General features: G+C 41.3%; 7 protein-coding genes across 7 annotated transcripts; 1 reads left to right on the forward strand and 6 right to left on the reverse strand.

Annotated features, from left to right (window-relative positions):
- Positions 1-13: 13 nt before the first annotated feature.
- On the reverse strand, positions 14-615 carry N7539_003139 (uncharacterized protein; the record flags this gene model as incomplete). The annotated part of the gene is made up of 2 exons (XM_056932742.1): positions 14-253; positions 604-615. 2 exons carry the CDS (start codon positions 613-615, stop codon positions 14-16), a joined length of 252 nt encoding a protein of 83 aa, XP_056792701.1.
- A 127-nt stretch (positions 616-742) lies between these two features.
- N7539_003140 (uncharacterized protein) lies at positions 743-3,179 on the reverse strand (the record flags this gene model as incomplete). Its single annotated transcript, XM_056932743.1, is given in 6 exon segments — positions 743-865; positions 944-1,132; positions 1,301-1,421; positions 2,777-2,947; positions 2,965-3,045; positions 3,112-3,179. Coding segments are annotated over 6 exon segments (753 nt in total), but the record flags the coding sequence as incomplete, so codon positions are not given.
- Positions 3,180-5,274: 2,095 nt separating this feature from the next.
- N7539_003141 (uncharacterized protein) lies at positions 5,275-5,836 on the reverse strand (the record flags this gene model as incomplete). The annotated part of the gene is made up of 2 exons (XM_056932744.1): positions 5,275-5,382; positions 5,762-5,836. 2 exons carry the CDS (start codon positions 5,834-5,836, stop codon positions 5,275-5,277), a joined length of 183 nt encoding a protein of 60 aa, XP_056792703.1.
- A 53-nt stretch (positions 5,837-5,889) lies between these two features.
- Positions 5,890-8,015, reverse strand: N7539_003142 (uncharacterized protein; the record flags this gene model as incomplete). The annotated part of the gene is made up of 5 exons (XM_056932745.1): positions 5,890-5,946; positions 6,147-6,257; positions 6,307-6,357; positions 6,633-6,680; positions 7,944-8,015. Coding segments are annotated over 5 exons (339 nt in total), but the record flags the coding sequence as incomplete, so codon positions are not given.
- Positions 8,016-10,218: 2,203 nt separating this feature from the next.
- On the reverse strand, positions 10,219-11,911 carry N7539_003143 (serine-proline rich protein; the record flags this gene model as incomplete). Its single annotated transcript, XM_056932746.1, has 4 exons — positions 10,219-10,401; positions 10,584-10,652; positions 10,684-10,851; positions 11,858-11,911. Coding segments are annotated over 4 exons (474 nt in total), but the record flags the coding sequence as incomplete, so codon positions are not given.
- A 3,347-nt stretch (positions 11,912-15,258) lies between these two features.
- Positions 15,259-15,605, forward strand: N7539_003144 (uncharacterized protein; the record flags this gene model as incomplete). The annotated part of the gene is made up of 2 exons (XM_056932747.1): positions 15,259-15,447; positions 15,501-15,605. Coding segments are annotated over 2 exons (294 nt in total), but the record flags the coding sequence as incomplete, so codon positions are not given.
- A 1,317-nt stretch (positions 15,606-16,922) lies between these two features.
- N7539_003145 (C2H2-type zinc finger protein) lies at positions 16,923-19,023 on the reverse strand (the record flags this gene model as incomplete). Its single annotated transcript, XM_056932748.1, has 2 exons — positions 16,923-18,616; positions 18,669-19,023. The coding sequence occupies 2 exons, from the start codon at positions 19,021-19,023 to the stop codon at positions 16,923-16,925; spliced, it is 2,049 nt and encodes a 682-aa protein (XP_056792707.1).
- Positions 19,024-19,080: the final 57 nt, after the last annotated feature.

Below are 19,080 nucleotides of genomic sequence, written 5' to 3' on the forward strand. Positions count from 1 at the left end.
CAGAATCCTAAATTTAGATATAGTCGTGTAGAATATCGTGTATATCGTCGTAACTATTTAGCTTTCTGCTAGGGATAGACTTTCGGTCCTTTTGTTCTTCTTTTTCCTCGTTATTATCTATATTACTAATATTAACGCGGACAGAACTTACTAGTAAGGTTTTCAGGATAGTAGATTGAATTTCCGAGTCGTCGTTATGCTTATACGTCTTAAACCCGTATATATGGCCGTAAGTAGTAAAGTCGTCAGAGAACTAGGTATTGCGATTAGTAACTTTAGTTACTAATCGTAAATTAGGCTCTTCGTTAAATATATCTTATACTCCGTAGTTAGTATAAAGAGTATTCTTAGTAATACGCTGAAATTTTGATATAATTTCGAGTAAAAACTTACTTTATTACTTAGGGGACCTACGTTCTTCTCCTAGGCTTTTAAGTGCCCGTTTATATTCTTTAAGGCGTTTCGCTACTTCAGAACGAACCTATTATCCATTTACAGATTAGATTTATATAATAGTCCTAGCAGATAAACTTACTGATAGAAATTCCCGCTATACGTTTAAAGCTAAAAGTGCTTATAATCGTGTTCTTAGGGCTTCGATACTATAGTTGTCATTTGAGAGGCGATTCTAGGGAGGTGAACTACGAAAGATCTCTTCTTTAACGTCGCGGTTTTTTAATAGGTCTTAAAGGTCTCTCTGGCTAAGGTTTCTAACCACTACCTAGCCTAGTTCTTGAGACTCTTATTTTCCTTCGATAAGTTTAATAATCTTATCCTCTGCTTCTTTATCGATAAGGTCTAGTTTTGTAAGGATCCGTAAGATTCTTATTCTATCCGGGTCTAACTCTCTAGATATTTCAATAATCTCTTACGTAGTAATATCGATATTAGCTAGTATAACGGCGAGTATTATTAATCGCGGATTTCGTATATAGTTAAGTACTATATCCCTTATAAGGGTGATATCTAACTTTGAAGTTAAGCTAGGTATTGTAGTTTTGAAAATTCCTAGAATATTAATTATACTAAGATGATTTTTATAAGGTCTATGAATCTCTAGCCGAAGAATATTAGAGGAAAAAGTAGGGAGGTTTTCTCCTACTAACGTTAATAAGCCTATCGCTTCGTAAATCTTTAGTAAGCTTAGTTTTTATATTTATTACGAGGTCTAGACGAATAGACTAATCTTAGTTATCATTTTCTTAAACTCTGTCTTATTTAGTACCTTAATATTAGATATATTCTAACTAGTATTTTCCTTTCTATCGTTATAGGTTATTAAGATGATAGAGCCGGTAACTTTCTGTATTTTTAAGCTCGGATCTCTCCGAAATATAATCTGCGTCGTAAATCGGGTATATAAGCCACTATTTCGAGGAAATTTTAATTTTGTTAGGCCCTCTAAGACGGAGCTTTTCCCGCTAGATTAATCTCTAATCACGACTAATTATAGTAAATTAATATATTCTCCTATATTATAAGTAAATAATTTATTAATCTTTTTAAGTAGAGAGGGGTTAGCTAGTATAGTACTAGCTAATACTTAAGCTTCCTGCTTGACTGTTATGCTTTATTATAGAAGATTCACGGACGATATTATACGCGATTATATAGCTAAGATATCAAATTCCTCGTTAGATATCCTTTATAAGGGGGTTCTCCTTATTCTTTATTAGAATTTAGAGAGTAACGTTGTACCGCCCTTATATAGGAGTAGTCGGAGTAAATTAGAGGTTTAGGAGAAGAATACGAACGAAGCGATAATTAGGGAGGGCTTAGAATATTCGAAGGATATCGGCGAAGGTCTTTAAATCTTTGTTCGGCGAGTTAAATTAAGGATCGAAAGGAAGCGGAGGATAGAGAAACTTTACCGGATATTTATTCAGATTCGTAGGAATCGGAAGATAAATTAACTAGTAATAAACTCTGTATATTTAGTATTAGAATACCCGATAACCGCTTAAGCGCTCGAATTACTTTCTCCCCTAAGCTATACCTTACTTTTATTTAGACTTCGTTTAAATTAGCTTCCTCCTCGCTAGCTAGGAACTTTCACAAAAAACTCCCTATTAGTTATCTTTCTCGGAATATATAATATATACTCGAAGCCGAACTTACTACGTTATTCTACTAGTGTCGGAGTATAGAGCTTAAGTTATATAGGTTATCTAACGCTTATATACTGGAGTTAAGGTATTTATTAAATAAATTCTACTCCGATTTATTATCCGGACTATCGCTCTTATTCGGAGCTAGGGTAGTAATAAGGTTATAATACTTAAATCGATCTATACTATTAGGGACTTTGGATCCCCGATAAGTAGCTAATCCTACCTAGTATAGCAGAGACTCGAAATCTGCGGGAAGCCTATCTTTGTCCTCGTTATATAAGCCGTCGCGCTTGTTAGCCTACTTCCTATAGGTAACTTTCTACTCTAGTATAAGTCGCTCTACTCCGCTAGTAACGAGATAGTTACTGTCCAGAATTCCTCTAACGTTTACGCCCCGGAACTTAAAAGTGTTCCTTATTAGAGGTTAAAGGCGGTTAAGGAATTCGACTCGGGAGAAATCGACGATTTTCTCGAAGTAAACTATATAGTATAATACTAAAGTTAAGCGGCGTCAGAAGTCTAGCGAAGCTAGCTAAGGAGAAGGGTTTGTATATATATATTATATCTTCCCTAGGACCCCTAGTCTATTCCTAGATATATAGCGAGGCGTAGGCTACCCGGTTATATTATTCGATTATAACCCGGAAGTCGGTATTTCGCGCTACGTATAGAATTCGGGGTAGATTCGATGAAAAATAAGGAGGGCGAGGTATAGGATATATCCGATGGTTGTCGATCTAGGGTAGTTTCGAGGCCTAGATATCGAATAAGGCGCTTTTTCTCTTATAATACGATATCGTCTAGTATCTCTAGTATAGGATAGGCCGGTGTATCTTCTATTAATGATTAATACGCCGCCTGCAGATCGATCTTAATATCTTCTATAACCTCGTAGGATTTTAAACGAGCCACGAGGTCTTCGGAGATTTTAGTACTATAAATAGTATAGTAAGCTTAGTACGGTAATATAGACGTAATACTCTAAAAACTCTGTACCTACGAAAAGCTATTCAAACTTTTAAGGTCCTCCAGAATCTCGCCTCTATTGCGTCTAACGAATTCTTTGATCCTAGAAAATAGATAATTAGTTTATAATTTTAGGATCTGCTGGATTAGAAGACGTACTGGTTAACGTTTTCGGGCGGAACGCCTTCGTAGTATTTAACCTGTTAGTAAATCGAATAGATGAGCTGAAAATATACGGTTATAAAGGTACACAGATACTTATAAGATAATAAGGTATTGTGGCTAATATAAACGTAGAATAAGATTGTTAAACGTGCGTGGGAAGGTTGTACGTTTTAAAGGTCGAGGAGGTGGAGAAAGAGTAACTCTTAAATAGCCTCTAGAATATATTCCCCTGCGGCCCGCCCCGAGCTTAGCTATAGGCGGCGTCCGTAGGGGAGTCTTCCTACAAAAGGGTAAACGAATAGGAGGCCGCTGCGGTAGTGACTTATATTACCCTATCCTGATCGACCCGCTTTAGTAGGCAATGAGCCTAGTTAGCTAATGGAGTGTCTGTTCGTAAGGAGCGAGACCCTAAACCCGTGAATTCTCCTTAAGGGTTATGTACTGTTAGATTCGGCCCTTCGAGCTGGAGCCCTAGGCTGTCTTCTCTTGGTAAGCACTACCGAATAGAAGGCTACTGCGGTGCGGTGACCTACTTCTTTAGTAGGGTAAGGAATATAACGGACTAATAGTCACTCCTTACTTAAGGCCCCCTCGTGAATCCCTCAAGATGCGTGGGTAGCCATCGAACGAGTCGGAAGCTGGTGTAGACCTGGAGCTGAGGACGTACGTCTAAAGTGGATCCACGTTTATAGCCTTCTATCGGTAGCCTCGAATTAACTGTTCTAGGTCACGGGGCCTAAAGCTAAAGCCTTCCTACCACAGCTTCCCTATAACTGACCTATATCTCCAGACTCGAAGCCCGCCTGGATATGATTCTATAGCTCTATTATATTACTGGCCTTTAGGCACTGGATATGTGTCTCTTCTAGCTCGGGGACCATATAGGCCAGAAAACCCTCTTCCTAAATTTATAGAGGCCCTACGTACTGCTCCTAAGCGTATGTCTAGTTCGTTAGTTAATGATATCGTGAAACTTATCTGACCTTGACCTCTTGATAAGCGTCCCTAAGAGGCTCTTAAAGTCTCTAGTTTGAAATGAACCTAAGTTCGTCTACTCGTAAGACAGTAGGAACCCCGGCTAAAGGATATCCATAATCGAATCTCTTTGTAATGAATGGAACTGACAACCGCCTCACTGAAATAAATTGGCTAATGACGCAAGCCGGCTTATGACCAGGCTAGGACTAGGACTACCGTTATAGGACGGGTCCTGTATAAAGAAGGGTTTTATATGACGTAGGCCCTCTTGTGTAGTATTTTCTCTTCGGTTAGGCCTTACAAGACTAACTTCCTCTTAAGAGGATTCTCTCGGGAAGACTTACCTCTTAGAATAAAGGTTTTATTCTGGGGTTTCTAAGTACCGAAACCTCCCAAGAAAATCTACCCAAAAAAATATTTATATATATGTATTCCTATAGCTATGCCTACAAGAAGCGCTGTATAATTCAACGATAGACACAGGACGTGCTGCTTATCTTATTAAGCTTTCTAAGAACTTTCTCCCGGGGCTGTATCGCTTATATCTCTGATGGCCTCTTATTCCGGACTACATAGTACCTATATATACTTAAAAGGTTCCTTATGGTTCCCTTAGCTTCACAGAACGAGCCGGTACGTTTAAACCTCTTTCCTCTAGCGCTCGAGAAGCCATTATTAGAAGTTACCTCTCCTTAGTAAGTCAGCCTTTAGCGATAAGTTCCCGCTCTTCGTGCTCTAAAATCACGAATATAGAATTCTCTCTATCGGCGGTAGCCGTACGGAAATATTAGGCCGGCCTAAGACTTTGAAGATTTATATCGTACAGTAAATAGCCTTTCTATATATACTTTCGCGCAAGTCGCTCTAGCGGTAATAGGTCTGACGGGTCTATAAGGAGACGATCTAACTTCCTCTACTATTCTCGCTTAAGGGCTAAGAACTAAATCTTAACGGGCCCTTACTATGGTTAAGGCGAGACCGCTACTCTAGGTTAATCAGGGTTCTCTACTATAGATTCTAGCTACCTATCACGGAGGGAGACTGGCGATAGATCCTAATTAGTGATATTTAGAGTAGAAGCTAGGTACTCGATATCTACGTGCCCTAGTGGCGCTAGCTCGTTACTAGCGTCTAGTAGTAGTATATTTTGTCTATCCTTAAGCTAAGGCGAATCCCCTAAAGGAAGATACGCCTAGTTAGACAGACTAAACTCTTTATTAAGCCGCTTACGCTCTAATTCCTCTTCTAATATTTCCTACTCTTCCTAAGCTCTCCTTAGATAGGCAAGATACGTATCTAATACTTACTGCCCGGGAGGGCTATTACTATTTAATAAATAGTCTATATCGGACTCTGGGGGCCCTAGCGGGGGCGCATAAATAACCCTTATCCGGTTATCGATAGTATTTTATCGATCTAGTACCATAGTTAATACTCCTTCGTCCGGATCTTACTCAGCCTTATTTACTTCGAAAGAGATCCTCGTAGAGTCACTAATAGTATCTATGTCTCTAGGGCTAGTAGGACCATAGGAATCATACATATAAGCCGTTGCTAAATCGATCGGTACTAGTTCGATATTTAATTCCCGGGGGAAATTTAGTCTGATATATCATAATCGTAAGTTTCCGTATCTAGTAAGTCCTACTCTATGGGTTCTTATTCGCGCTTAGTCGCCTAGCGTGAAGTAAGCCCGCGTACCTAAACTTTCCGCCTTCGCCGACGCCTTAAATAATCCCGTGTATTTTTACTCCTCGGTTATTACTAGTGTTCTATGCTTTATTATACCTCTCTCGGTAGGGCTATATCGCTTTATAGCTAATCTTGTCTATCTAGAGTTAGCGCGCTTAATAGAGCTATATATATAGTTTATATATAATAATTAGACGGTTCTTCCTCTTCCACAAACAGCAGAGACTAAGGTACGTCCCCTATCGGGTAGTCTCTATCGGGAACTAGTCCGTGCCGTATAGGCTTTCCGAAAAATGCAAAATAAATATAATAGCGGACAAAGAAGCTAGTAATAGTATCTATAACCTTAATATCCGCGTATAGATAGTCTAGGAAGAGCAAGGCGTTATCTTACCTCTGAGTACGTATTTAAGGTACCCCGGAACGAACCCGCGGCTTTATAGTACTATCCGCGAGAAGATCTTATAACCGGTCGGGCTAGTTAGGAATAGTATATCTAAAATAACTAACGATCTGACTAACTAGGATATCGAACTACTTACGGTCGTATCGATACCGATCTAGTTTTCGGGCCTATAGCAGAGCTAACCGTACGATCTAATAATCGGGAGAACTCTGAATTAATCTATCGATCTCCGTAGACTTAAACCTAAGATAGCGAGTAAGTTCGGCTATCTCGTAGATTACTCTCTAGTCTAGCTTTGTACGAGATGGTTTTACTAATAGATCGTCCTTCTTCTTTAGGTCCGGGGGTATCAGAGTATAGTACTATATAGTATATAGCTATACCTATAGGTAGCTAGTCTCGAGGCGCTCTATATCGGTCGCTCGCTAATATCGAAAAGTAGACTCCGATATCTAAATAATACTTTCTCCTATATCTAGATAATATTCTTCAGAGTTTAACTATAGAATAAATATCGAACTTATAGTTTCCTAGATCGAGGTTAATAGGCTAAAAAGTCGCTTAACGCAATAAGTATAGCTCTCTATATATTTAAAGTCTTCGAAAAGGGTATATAATAATAGAATAAGCCCGTCAAAAACCTTTATCTAGGTCTATATACCGCGCCTCTCCTCGTCGCTAAATTCCCCGAATACGTAACTACCTAGAATAAGTCTATAAGCCGTCTTAGCGTCGGTATATAATTTTCCGGGTATAAGTAATTATAGGGCTTCGACGGTATCTTAATTAATCTTCTTTATTAAAGGACTACTCGAGGCGACTAAAGAAGACTAGAAGTTCTAGATATAATCTAAATAGGTTATTATCTCCTACAGAATAGATAGATATATAGTTAGCGAAGCGTAAAGAACACGAATACCGAACTTACTTAGATATAGCCCGAGGCTATAAACCGATAGAGTAAACTAATCCTTATTCCGCTTAGCTAAAGCCCGGGAATTACTAGTAACCGGTCGAAGGTACGCCGGAGATAGCGGTTTCTTTTATTATCTAGTTAATCTAAGCGTCCTTAATTATTTAGTAATAGTCTTATAAACTACCGCTCCCGAAAAGCCTCGTTATCTTCGCCCTTGTACTATCTAATCTTACGATAGATTTCTCCGTTAGAAGGCTTCTTCTAATTCGCGTATTCTTCTACTAAAGAGGCCCGTAGTTCCTTACCGATATCTTTATCGGTAGTCAGCACGGAAATATAAGAACTAAAGAGGATATACCTAAAATATACCGTCTAGGTAGAGATCGACGGTCTACTAGCGATTAGCCAGAGGAAGTACCTCGGTCCCTACTTATATATAGTAGCGGCCGTATAAACCCTAAAGCTACCCTACTATAAATATAAGATAGGGAATTTAATAGATATTATTCGTTAGTAGTAACTACTACAGAATATTTACTTTCCGTAATATATCCGTAAGATTATATTAGGATATAATCGTAGGAATATGATTATCGATATCTAGGCGGCGATAATAGTTCTTCCGGAAGATGCTACGGAGTCGTTCTAAGTTCTTTAAATCTAGGTCGCGGGGTAAAGGAGGGTCGAATTGAATCTAACTAATACTAACCTTAGCCGTTCTAATATATTTCAGACGCCGCTCCGTTACTAGTCGTACCTCTTGATCGGTAAAAAAGGATCGACTTATTAAGGGACGATAGGAGTACAGAAAGTAGAAAATAATATACGGAAGCTCTAGCTAGTTATATCTATTTATATAGCTAAAAGTATATCCCGCTACGGCGCCTCTATACTATCCTGCGTATAACGTACTATAGTGTTCCTTAGGCCCCTACCTATACTTCTCTACTAGGGGAATGATTTAAACTATAGTATCGTCCTATAGTATTTATATATACTATTACTTATTTTACTACCTTCAAAAGAAGACTTATTATCGCTATCATACGGCCGTTCGATGATAATCGAGTGATAAAAATTTAAACTAATATGGTTCTCCTTCTATAGTAAGCTCTATATAAAGATGATCGTACGGCGTTACTAGTAACCGAACCTAAGCTCAAACCTCCCCTCTAACTAGGTTCCCGCCCGATTAAAAGGGCCGCTACGCTATCTCCCTCGGAGCCCTCTAGTAAGGTTATCCGAGGCTCCCCTAAGAACTTAGCTCTCTAGGGGGCTAGTCGTTTGGAGAACACTATCGGCTCGGATAGATTTATACGAGATAAATCATCCTAGGATACTTTTAAGCTATACTACGAATATAATCTAGCTAGTAATATTACTATTTATATTCGGTCCTCTGACTATCGCGCCGTACGGGTAATCCGTCGATACCCTAGTAAAGATACCGATAGAATCCTGAGGATTCTTCGTTCTATATCCTATAAGAATATAGTTTCTATTTAGGAATATTTTCGTACCTCCGATTCCCTATATACTCTAGGTAAGTTTGATCCGTTTATGCTAGATTATGTTATCGCTTATAAAGCCTTCCTAAACTAGGTAGAGCTAGCTGCGATTATATCCTAGGTTTATTATTTAATTATTCTCGTAAACGGGCACTAGGTCGCTAATTATATCTAGTTTCTTAATAGACTATTATATCTAGCTACCTAAAATTTCTATTACCTATCTTTGGATTGTTCTAGTATTCTTATAAGCCTTAAGGGGGAGGTAAAGATTAGTAAGTTAAATCTATAAATACACGTTAGGGGTTACCTACTAACTATAATCCCAGTACGCATCGACTGCTATATTATCCGACAGACAGGCAGACTTTATAAGATTGATTTGACTCCCGTGTCTAAAGTCATAATGGAATTAATACAAAAATATTCTAAAGATAACGGCGTAGTCGGTATTAATAACCTTGACCGCTGGTAAATATGCCTAGCCGCCCTCGATTTTCTTTCCGCCACGATTTTAGCTAGCTTAATTGAGGAACTAAAAAAAGTATATGCCCCTTAGTTTTGATCTAGAACTGTGCTTACTCGTTTCTAGTAGCGCTTTTTAACAGAAACCCGATGGTCCCCGGGCGATCTGATCGGCCTTGCGTGGTTTGCGCTGATATCTGCCTGTATATTTTACTTATATACGCCGAGATCCGAGATCGGAGGAGAGTGACTAGGCTATACGCTATTATTGCTTACGGCTGAAAAGGGGCGCGGGGGGGGGGGGGAAGAAATATTAACGAATGCGATCTATTTAACTACGATGGGAAAAGATTAAATTTTTAAATTCTATAATATGATTTGTTTCGTGGATCGTCCTGCTGTCCTGTTGTGTACTCTATCTTCGAAGCCTTCCAGATACAAATTAAAACCATTGCAAAGTTCTAAGCTGAAGCCAAACGACGACTGGCGTCCTGATAAGGAAAGATTCTCGTTGGCGCCCTATGGGTTTGATAGTGCTATATGGTTATTACTAATTAATCTCCTAAGGAAGCTCTGTACTGTAACTTTGAGGTTAGTCTCGTCCTATATATGACTATATATGAAAGCTTTTGCGGGGTTCTTAGGAAGGTAAGCCGGATGATTGTAAAAGTGTGCGGCTATTACTGTCTATTTTGACTAATACGTAGTCTAGTAATATAGAGATTAAACTATACCTAAAGGAAGCAGATAGGAAAAAAAGAAGATGAGTAAATGATCGATATTTATTTTATTCTAGGTATCGCGTTTATGAAAGCTATGGGTGATGGGTAATATATAGACGCAAAAAAACAGAGGATAGGCTTAAACGAGATGAAGCTGTTTACTGACCACAGAAGATATTAGAGTTGGCTGTTGAGTCAGTGCTACGTTACTAGTATATTAGCTGTAGAACTTAGTTAACTTTCGACTTGTACTCTTCTGAACATCTGCTACTTCCTAGTTTTTTTTGGACTAGTGGAAGGCTAGGGCTCTCGTATCATCCTTGAGGATGGCCGCTATGTCCTTCGGTCTGAGAAGACCGATATCCTTATCGAAAAGGACCTTACGCAGATCGTACGTGATCTCCCTAAATATAAGGAGTTTAACTATAGGCTCTAAATTCTTAAAGATATAAATAGTGCCTGGCCGAGTCTTCTGGACGAAAGTAATAAAAACTTAGATCTGACGCTCCCGAAATATATAAATATACCTAGTGAAGATTAGCTAAGCCGCGTAATAATTTAGTAGGAATATATATATAATATCGTGTGGAGAACTGTCGCCTACTAGTAGTATACTAGCTCCCTAGTTACTTATAAGTATCTACTACTATTTACCTCGTCGGATATAGTATATAGTAATCTTATTACGGCGACTCTGCCGGGGATTAGATATACGCGGGTCGTCTAGGTAGGTACTAAGGATATAATTCAGAACGTAGCTCGTATAGGGCTTCGATAGCGGAGTAGGATAGTAATTCTTAGGGTGATTACAAAGCTCCTTATAATTAAAATAGAGTAATATATACCTAATACGCTTCGTAACGGGACTTAGATAAGGGGATTTTGTATCTGCGTCTAGAACTCGTAGGTAATCGACGGCTACCTATATACCTTTCTATTATATAGGAAGCCCGAGTGTATATAAATCTAGTAAGCCGTATTCACGCTAATAATCGAATAGGGATTTTAGTATACTATTAAGGTCCTGCGGTAGGAGATAAGCCTCCGCCTTAAGGATCTCCTAAATTCGAGCGTTCCCGAGTAAAATATTATAAGATTACAATATTATAAGTGTAGTATACCTTAAGCTATTAGTAGTTTCCGTTACGGTTACTTAATCCTCTAGGGCGCTAGATAATCTATTTATAGGGCTTACTTAACTATCTATAGCAGCTCTAAATCCGGGAAAGATATATTACTCTCTTATTCGCGGAATTTTAACGGAAACAGTCGAGGGTGTCGGATATCCCCTATTTAGCCTAGGTATAAGGATAGGAAGGTATAACGCTCCTAAGTATGGCTAAGGGGATATAGCTCGACTAGCCCCTAATAATAGTAGCGCGCTTTCGTTAGGAGAATGATAAGTGGTAAGCGGTATCGGATAATAAGAAGTACCCCCCTCGATCCTAGGTATAGATATATTTTCGGATATCGCTATTCTAAATAGTGGCTAAGTAGTACTTAGTTTCTCTGAGGTATCTGAGGGATATAAAAGCTAGTCCGATTGAATATCTTCGTTATTACTAGAAGAGGTTCGATTTTCCGGATTGTCTGTAGGTAGATATACTCTGTTAGAAGATAGTGGAGTAGATAGAGTAGGCTATGAGGTATCCGTATAATAGTACTCTCTAAAGGTAGCGAATATTTAGATAGGATAAGGCTAAAAAGATCGGAAATTATATACTTCTTACCTAGAGATACTATAGGATTATCCTAGATAGGTTCTTATACCAGAAAGTCTTTCATAAATCCGGTATACTAAAGCCTATATCTAACTTAATTTACTTAGGTTAGTGTGAGCTTCTGGAGCTGCTCTAGGTTGTCCCCGAAAGCTCGAATAAACTATAGAGAGTTAAGACTAGGAAGTAAATATCTAGTTATTAACTTACTAATCTAAGTTTATCCACGCTAAAGTTAATAGGGTTTATTGCTGAGTTAAGTTCCTGATATATTTACTATTAGATATTACTAGTATCTGGAAGAGTAACTTACCTAGAAATATATAAAAACAGATAAAACGTCCTAATAAGTATTCCGGTATATTGAGGAAATAACGCCCTCTTGAAGCGTAGCTAGTATGTGCTATCGGATAAACCGCCTCTATTCTGCTCGTATCAAAATATCCGTTATCTGGAATATATCTATTCGCCTAATCTGTTCTAGTTTTTTGCTAATCTGATTGACTAGCTGGGCTAGAATTAGTATTATTAACGAATAATATCAAAGTAAGTTAACTCACCTCGAAATATATATCTTAGTCCTACTCTGGCCTATACTTGGGATAGAAATTCTTTAACTGGAATAAGTGCTTGTTTAAATTCGAAAAGGACCGACTTACCTATAGGCCGACTGTGAGGGTAACTATATTAGTGGGACCAGCCTACGAAAACGCTCTAGCGATAATAACGAAGGACTAAGGGTCAGTAGTAAGAATTTACTAAAGGAGTGGATACCGTTTTAAAGGTAATAAGGTATATACTAAATACACCGGTTAGGAAAGATTATAGGTGGAAGAGACAGAATAGCTACTATTTATAGGTAAATCGAGAGCAGACCTATCCTGGACCAAAGGGGGCCTGGGGGTCAAAAAGTAAGGGTTCCTAGAAAGAGATCGAACCGTAGGGACGAAACCGCAGCCATAGGCCGAAGAAAAGGACGGACGTATGATGCACCAGCCTCACTAGCACTACTCACTATATATATACCTAGAGATCTATCTGGGGCGATCGAAAAGCGACGCTCTTCTCACCCTAGGGTGAGAGAAAGGATGAGTGGGGACTTCTTTAAGTGAAAGAGGTTCCTAAAAAGAAGCACTAGCCCTACCTACCCGTTATAAATAGGTGTGTCTAGACTATAAGGGTGACTAGGAGAAGGACAGATCTTACCCCGAAGGGTGAGAAGGGTGAGAAAAAAGTTGGGGTTCCTGGAAAAGACGTGCAGAGGGCCTATGACGCACCTGCCCTACCGCCTGGCCGCAGCTATCTTTCTATATGCTATGAATCTCCCTGGAAACCTTCGAAGGTGCCTAGAACAGAATAGCTCAGGAGACTATAAGTGAAGATATTATTTCTAGTCTATGGTCACTTCCCTAAGATAGTATCTAGTATCTAGACCTCTAACTACTATAAATATCCTATAACGTGCCCTAAACCTTCCTATTTCTGATTTCCTACTATAAGTTGCCGATTAATTCCCTAATCTGGTTGGTATTCTAGTTCCGAAAACGTAATACCCTGGTGTAGATGGCCTCTGACGATCTGCCGTATGTGGTCTCGAAGATCGCCTGGTGTAGAAACTGGATAGTATTAAGTATGTGATGCGAATGGAATCCGCCTAGAGTACTTATCTATTACTAATGTCCGATCTCGCTTGTCTCGAATGTTCGGTAGCCTCTCGATCTGGCTCCCGGATGCCTCGAGCGAGATAATACTACGGTAATTAGGGATACCTTAGTAGAAATATGCTCGTTTATGTTTGCCGAACGGTGTCTTATCTTACGCGAGGCCGTTCTTAATATAGATTGATATACTAAGTATCTATATATATACTTCTATTAGTATCGTGTGTTTACGTTCCCTTTCGAGACTAGAGATAAATATAGCCTTTATCTATAATATTATCTTTAAGGAGGGTATTGAGTAGGCTCTGGGCTATAGTTATTATATCTATTTCGTTAGCTTAAAGTAGTTTAAAGTCCGTGAAAGATACGCTTACTAATCGATTTAATTTACCAGACTAAGTATAGCCGGCGAATCTGAAGAGTTTAGGTATTATAACTATATATTATCTTCTTTAGGTATAGAATTATTATAGTAATCCTAAATCCGCTCGTAATGGTTAAAGTAGTTTTATATTGACTAATATCCTCGCTTATACTATAAGGCCCGGTGAATAGAGCTAGGAAAGATACCGAGCTATCCGGAGCGATAGCGGCGTAACGGAGAATATTTGAAGTTATACCTCGTTACGGTTATATAAGGAGCTCTATAGTATCCTATTTACCCTGTGACTAGGATATAACTATAAAAGGGTATAACTATATCTACGACTATAAAGTAACCGATAGTATCTAGAGATTAATATACTAATCTAGCTTAACCTTTACTAGACGAGGTAAGATAATACGAATATAGGCCGCTACTACTATATTACTACTCTCCTAAGATTTCTTAGTGAACGATATAAGAGCCCGAGGAGCTCCGTGGCCCGAAAAGAGCCCGTTTCGATATAATAAGGTCGCTAATTCTAAGTATATCGTTAGACTTAATATACCTAAAGTAATATAGACGTATAGTTTTAGCGAGCCGTTATAGGCTAGAAGATACTACTAAGTACTATAGACAAAGAGGCTAGCTAAGATCTAATAGGCTCGGAGGAATATCTCGTATAACTATTAACGAAGGTATAGAATAGAAAATAGAGTAAGGATACCTAATAAAGTAGTACCCTATAACTGTTAGCTATATTAATATAATACTAGGAGGGAGACGTACGATTATAGTAAATAAATTACGTATACTACCGAGAGGAAAGCTAAGTTACTCGCTCTGGACCTTAGTAATAATATAAAATAATAGCAGAGCAACGACTATCTAGCTAGTTATATAGTGAATTTTGCGATAAGTACGCTATATAATACTAAGGAGGTTAGCTAGATAGCTAAGGTAAATAGCTAATAGAGGGAAGATTATATTAATAAGCGCTAGCTCTCCTATACACCGGCTAGCCCTAGTAAACGAATTAGTTTTGAGGAAAACCAGAGTGATGTTAATACTAATATATACCATATAAATAAGGACTCCGGATCGAGTCTATAGACCCTAGATCCGATACCGATGAATAAGGACTAGGAGAGTTAAATATCGAGAGAGTAGAATAGTAAAAGATTCTGTCTAGTTAATTAATACGGAGCGAGTCTGGATCAGAAAAAGGGCTAAAAGAATACCGCTAGTAGTAATCGTATAAATAGCTACTACCTCTATAGTCTATATAGGATTTCCCCTAAAGGTAGCAGAAAAATCTTAAAAACGGTGTGCTAGGTAAAGAGCTCGCTAAAATTAAGACGCTTTTAAAGTAGGTATAGTCGCTAAGGATAGATAGCCTCGCTGCGGCGCGGCTCCCTAAGGTAGAATATATATATCTTCCACAGCGACCGTAGCTACCCTTAGGGACTACGCTTAGGATATTTAACAGGCTGAGCTACCTTAAATATAGGGGAACTTTCAAACAATCTCGTCTCTGGGATAACTACATTATATCCAAAAAATCCCTATGGGTGAAGAAACGCTAGTCGGAGAGCGCGCGAGCGAAAACGCAACAACGAAATAGACGTAAGCGAAACTTATTCAAAAAGGCTAAAGAGTTTGTCCTTAAGTGCGATTCCGATGTCTTCTTGGCTGTGCGAGTCCGCAAAAACGGACAGATGTATATCCTTGACTCTTCTACTTATAATCAGTGGCTCAAAGACTTGTCCAACTTGGTACGTTATTCTATATGTCGTAGAGATATTCGCCGCTCAAGTCACGATAATAGGAGTCATGCTACCCTCGTCCAATCCAAGAATCGGCGGAGATAGACCGCGAGCTTGGAGAGGCTCTTTCAGATCAAGGAGATGGATCAGCTCTTTCCAAAGTCTAGAAGCTCTAATCAACGGAAATTTCTCATCAATTGCCTCTCTTTGTACAGTAGTGTCTTTCATGTCAACAATTATGGTAATGGAATGGGTATACTGGATGCGAGGGATTACATCAAGCCTCATCTGCTGCAAGGACAGCAACTCTGGGTCTTAAATTTTGATACAATAAGACAGCGATAAGGGCGACGCTTTTCTCATTCACTAGCTAGCCTTCACAGGGATCTTCTCATAATTGCCATGAGACGTGAAACCAAGACAACAGGCGCTGCGGGGATGGTGGCGCAGTGTGCGTGTATTTGAATTGTTTTAAGAACTGGATGTTCCGGTGTATAAACCTGTAGATGACGCGAGCAGGTGGCACTTCGAAAATTCCCAAACTGCTATGGGAAATGCTACCATAACCTCCGCAATGGGCGAGCGCCACATTCGTCATCTCCTCAGTAAGTGCAGTCAAAGGAGCCTAGGATTACTTGGCGCAAATGGTCCAGAGTCGTAGGATTGCGGCCGTTCTCCTTGAAGTCCGCTGCAGCATGTACCGTAGTCCAATACAGGGCCATCGAACCAGGGGTAGGAGTGGCGCGATTCCGAACCGTTAACAGTCGCCTCAGCCAGAGCGATCCTGAGCTCCGCCGACGCCCATGCCCTTTCCTGCCTTCCCCAGATGCTCGGATGCTGATATAACTCGTCTTGATTCAAGACGTCTTACCTAATCGTTGGTTTGGTGGGAGAGATGTGTATTAGCGCATAGCACAGTGGACACAATCATTTTGTGCTAGAGAACGTTAAGTAGAGTTAACGACCGAAGACATCCAAGAGGAAAATGTGAGATCCATGGCAGCAATACCTGGCTACAGCTTTCCGAAGAAGTTCAGTTATCAAGTGGACTGCATCAAGATCAGTCTCTGTTGGCCTACAGAACACATGCCACACGTGACCGTCTCGAAAAGTTCGATACGGTCACGTGTGTGACGTCATCATCTATCACGCTCAGCGTGCTACGGGAGTACTCTGGGCCCCCCAGAACCTGTCGTTGGTTCATATACTTTCCCCCCTGTTCGTGTTTCCAGAAGCTTCCACCTGCTCCGGGTCAACTCGTTTGTTGATGTAGAAGCTGACCCTCGTCTCGGCATGAGGGAGGTATGTTAACTGGAAGTGTGCTTTGAGGGGGTGGTAGGATGTAGTGGTGGATGGATTGCGCCAGGGTTCTTGGATTGCCAAGACGTCATATTCCAGAACCCTGCGGTTTTGGAATAAACTGGCGAGAACGACCTCCCTTGACTTTTGGACGTTGTACTGTAAGATACGCAGCTCTTGATGTCCTAGCATTGGAGAGATGCTGTGTCATCGCGGTCTATACGTGATCGGGTCCGGGTTCTTCGAGCTTCTGATAGAGTGATGGGTGGTTCTGTCCGACGTCGATGTGTCCAACTGGGAGTCAGGGAGCTTCCACTTCCACGCGTCTCCATCCGCACAGCCAGATTTTGTTTGGTGTATTTTGACTGGCGTAGGTGTTTGCGGAGCTCTGCAGCAGTCGTGAAGTCCTTGCCACAGTACGTGCAGATCTTCATGCATTGAGCGATCGTTAGATCGGCGTCCCGTGTTGGCCAGTCCGCGTAGATCTCCTGGTGCTCATCGCATTTACATCCTTTGTATATTCTCCCTCCGGCTGTGCGGGGGTCCGTGACCATCGATGTCTGTGGAGATGGGTCGCCATCTGGGGGTCCGTAGAGCCATACATCTCCGATTTCGTTGGCGATGCCGTTTAGCCAGTCATCTGCACCTTGCGTTTCCGATTCTTCGGTGGTGTCAATCGGGTGCGAGGGTGGTGGGTGGTCGTTTGCCGGATCGGTCTGCCAAATTGGGTCCTGTAGCACTGCAGGCGTAGCCCACTCCTCTCCGTCGGTCAGGGCGATAGGCGTTGGCATTGCGCTTGGTGCCTTTGATCCTTCAGTTCCAGTGGGTTCCTGTGCCGGTATCTCCTCCGGCAACTGGCTAACAGACCCGGTGGCATCTTGCGGCGTTCCGGGGTCGGGGCTTTCGAGGGCGTAAGTTCCTGCTGGTGTGGCGTTTTCCGGTTCTCGGGCCGCTGTTGGGGCAGGAATAGGTCTCGACTGTGCCTGTGTTTGGTGGCTCATGTGGGCAATAGGCGGTTCCGGTTGAGTGGTGTTTTCTTTTGGAGGGACATGCCAGTAGACGCTACGGACTTCTTTGGCACGTTCCACCCTTTGCATCTCCTTCCTCCTTGCTGGGCAGGCGTTGCTCCATGCGGTGTGAGCACCTTTGCACACTGCACAATAAGGTGTGAAACCCTCCACTCCCTTCTGCTTGCAGTGTTTCGTCTCGTGATGCCCTGCACAATAGCCGCAAACTTGGGATGCGTTACATTGAGTGCCGATGTGACCGTAATTGTAGCACCGGAAGCATTGCTTTATTCTGCAGGCGCGGTCGTAGAGCTGGCATTGATGAATCTGGCCTTCCCATGCCATTCCGGCATAGATGACGGCATTAGCCTTTTCTGGGTCTTTGAACTCCACAACGATCGAGGATGCATGTTTGAGGGTGGCTTCTTTGGTCAGCCATCCCACGTATGAGATCTCCGCATTTGGGACCACTGTGTAATTGTCTGCGAGCACCTGTTGAATCGTTGCTTCTTGGTCTTTGATGTTAATGGAATTGGTGGGGATGCCATGGGCAATGACGCCGTAGGTTGGAAGGACAAGCTCTGCGCGTTCCCCAAGGCCCTTAATCCAGCCTTTCTTACGCTTAAGCTGCGCAGCCTCGGCTGTTGTGCTTGTGAATATTTGTATGTCACCACTTTTGAGCTGGTGTGCGGCGACTACTTTGACCTGCTTGGTCGCAGCGTTGCCGTGTATTGAGGTTTCCACTTGTTGTCTGGTCCATGCTGCTGAGTGTGTGCGGTATCGCTGGGCAATGCCTTGGTCTTTCAGTTTCACTGTTATGACTCGGTCCTTGTATGCTGTAACTGTGGCTTGGGTCTTGGTGGTGTGCGCTCCTTGTGGTGCAGGAAGGGGGAGAGCTGGCGCGCCTTTAGCGAGTGAGGCCACCTGCGCCCAGGTCGCAGCGGCGGTTTTTACTCCCTCCGCTAAAGTTGGCTGGGTTTATCGGAGTAGTGCTGAGTCCGACAGAGTTCTTAATGACTGTGATGTCTTTCTGGATGTTCTGTGTGCATTTGGCCGCGTCCTGGACGTGCTGCAGGATCTCATCCATCGCAGGCTGTCGCAGGACTTTGCCAATGAGCGCAAGGGTCGAGGCCAGGTATGGCTGCACTATGTTCCATGGGACCTGATTCTGCCTTCCTCTACCTACCGCCTGCAGCTGGTTGCATGCTTCTCTGAGGTACGTGGCGTGCTCATTGATGTGTTCGGGGCCGTCGTTCACATGTGGCCACCTAGGCGCCATCACGACAATTTGGACGCGTTTTTACGCGTTAATTGACGTAAATGCCCTCTAGGAGAC

Source organism: Penicillium diatomitis (assembly GCF_028827545.1).
Source record: "Penicillium diatomitis strain IBT 30728 chromosome Unknown utg000003l_segment0_segment0, whole genome shotgun sequence".
Taxonomy (NCBI): Eukaryota; Fungi; Ascomycota; class Eurotiomycetes; order Eurotiales; family Aspergillaceae; genus Penicillium; species Penicillium diatomitis.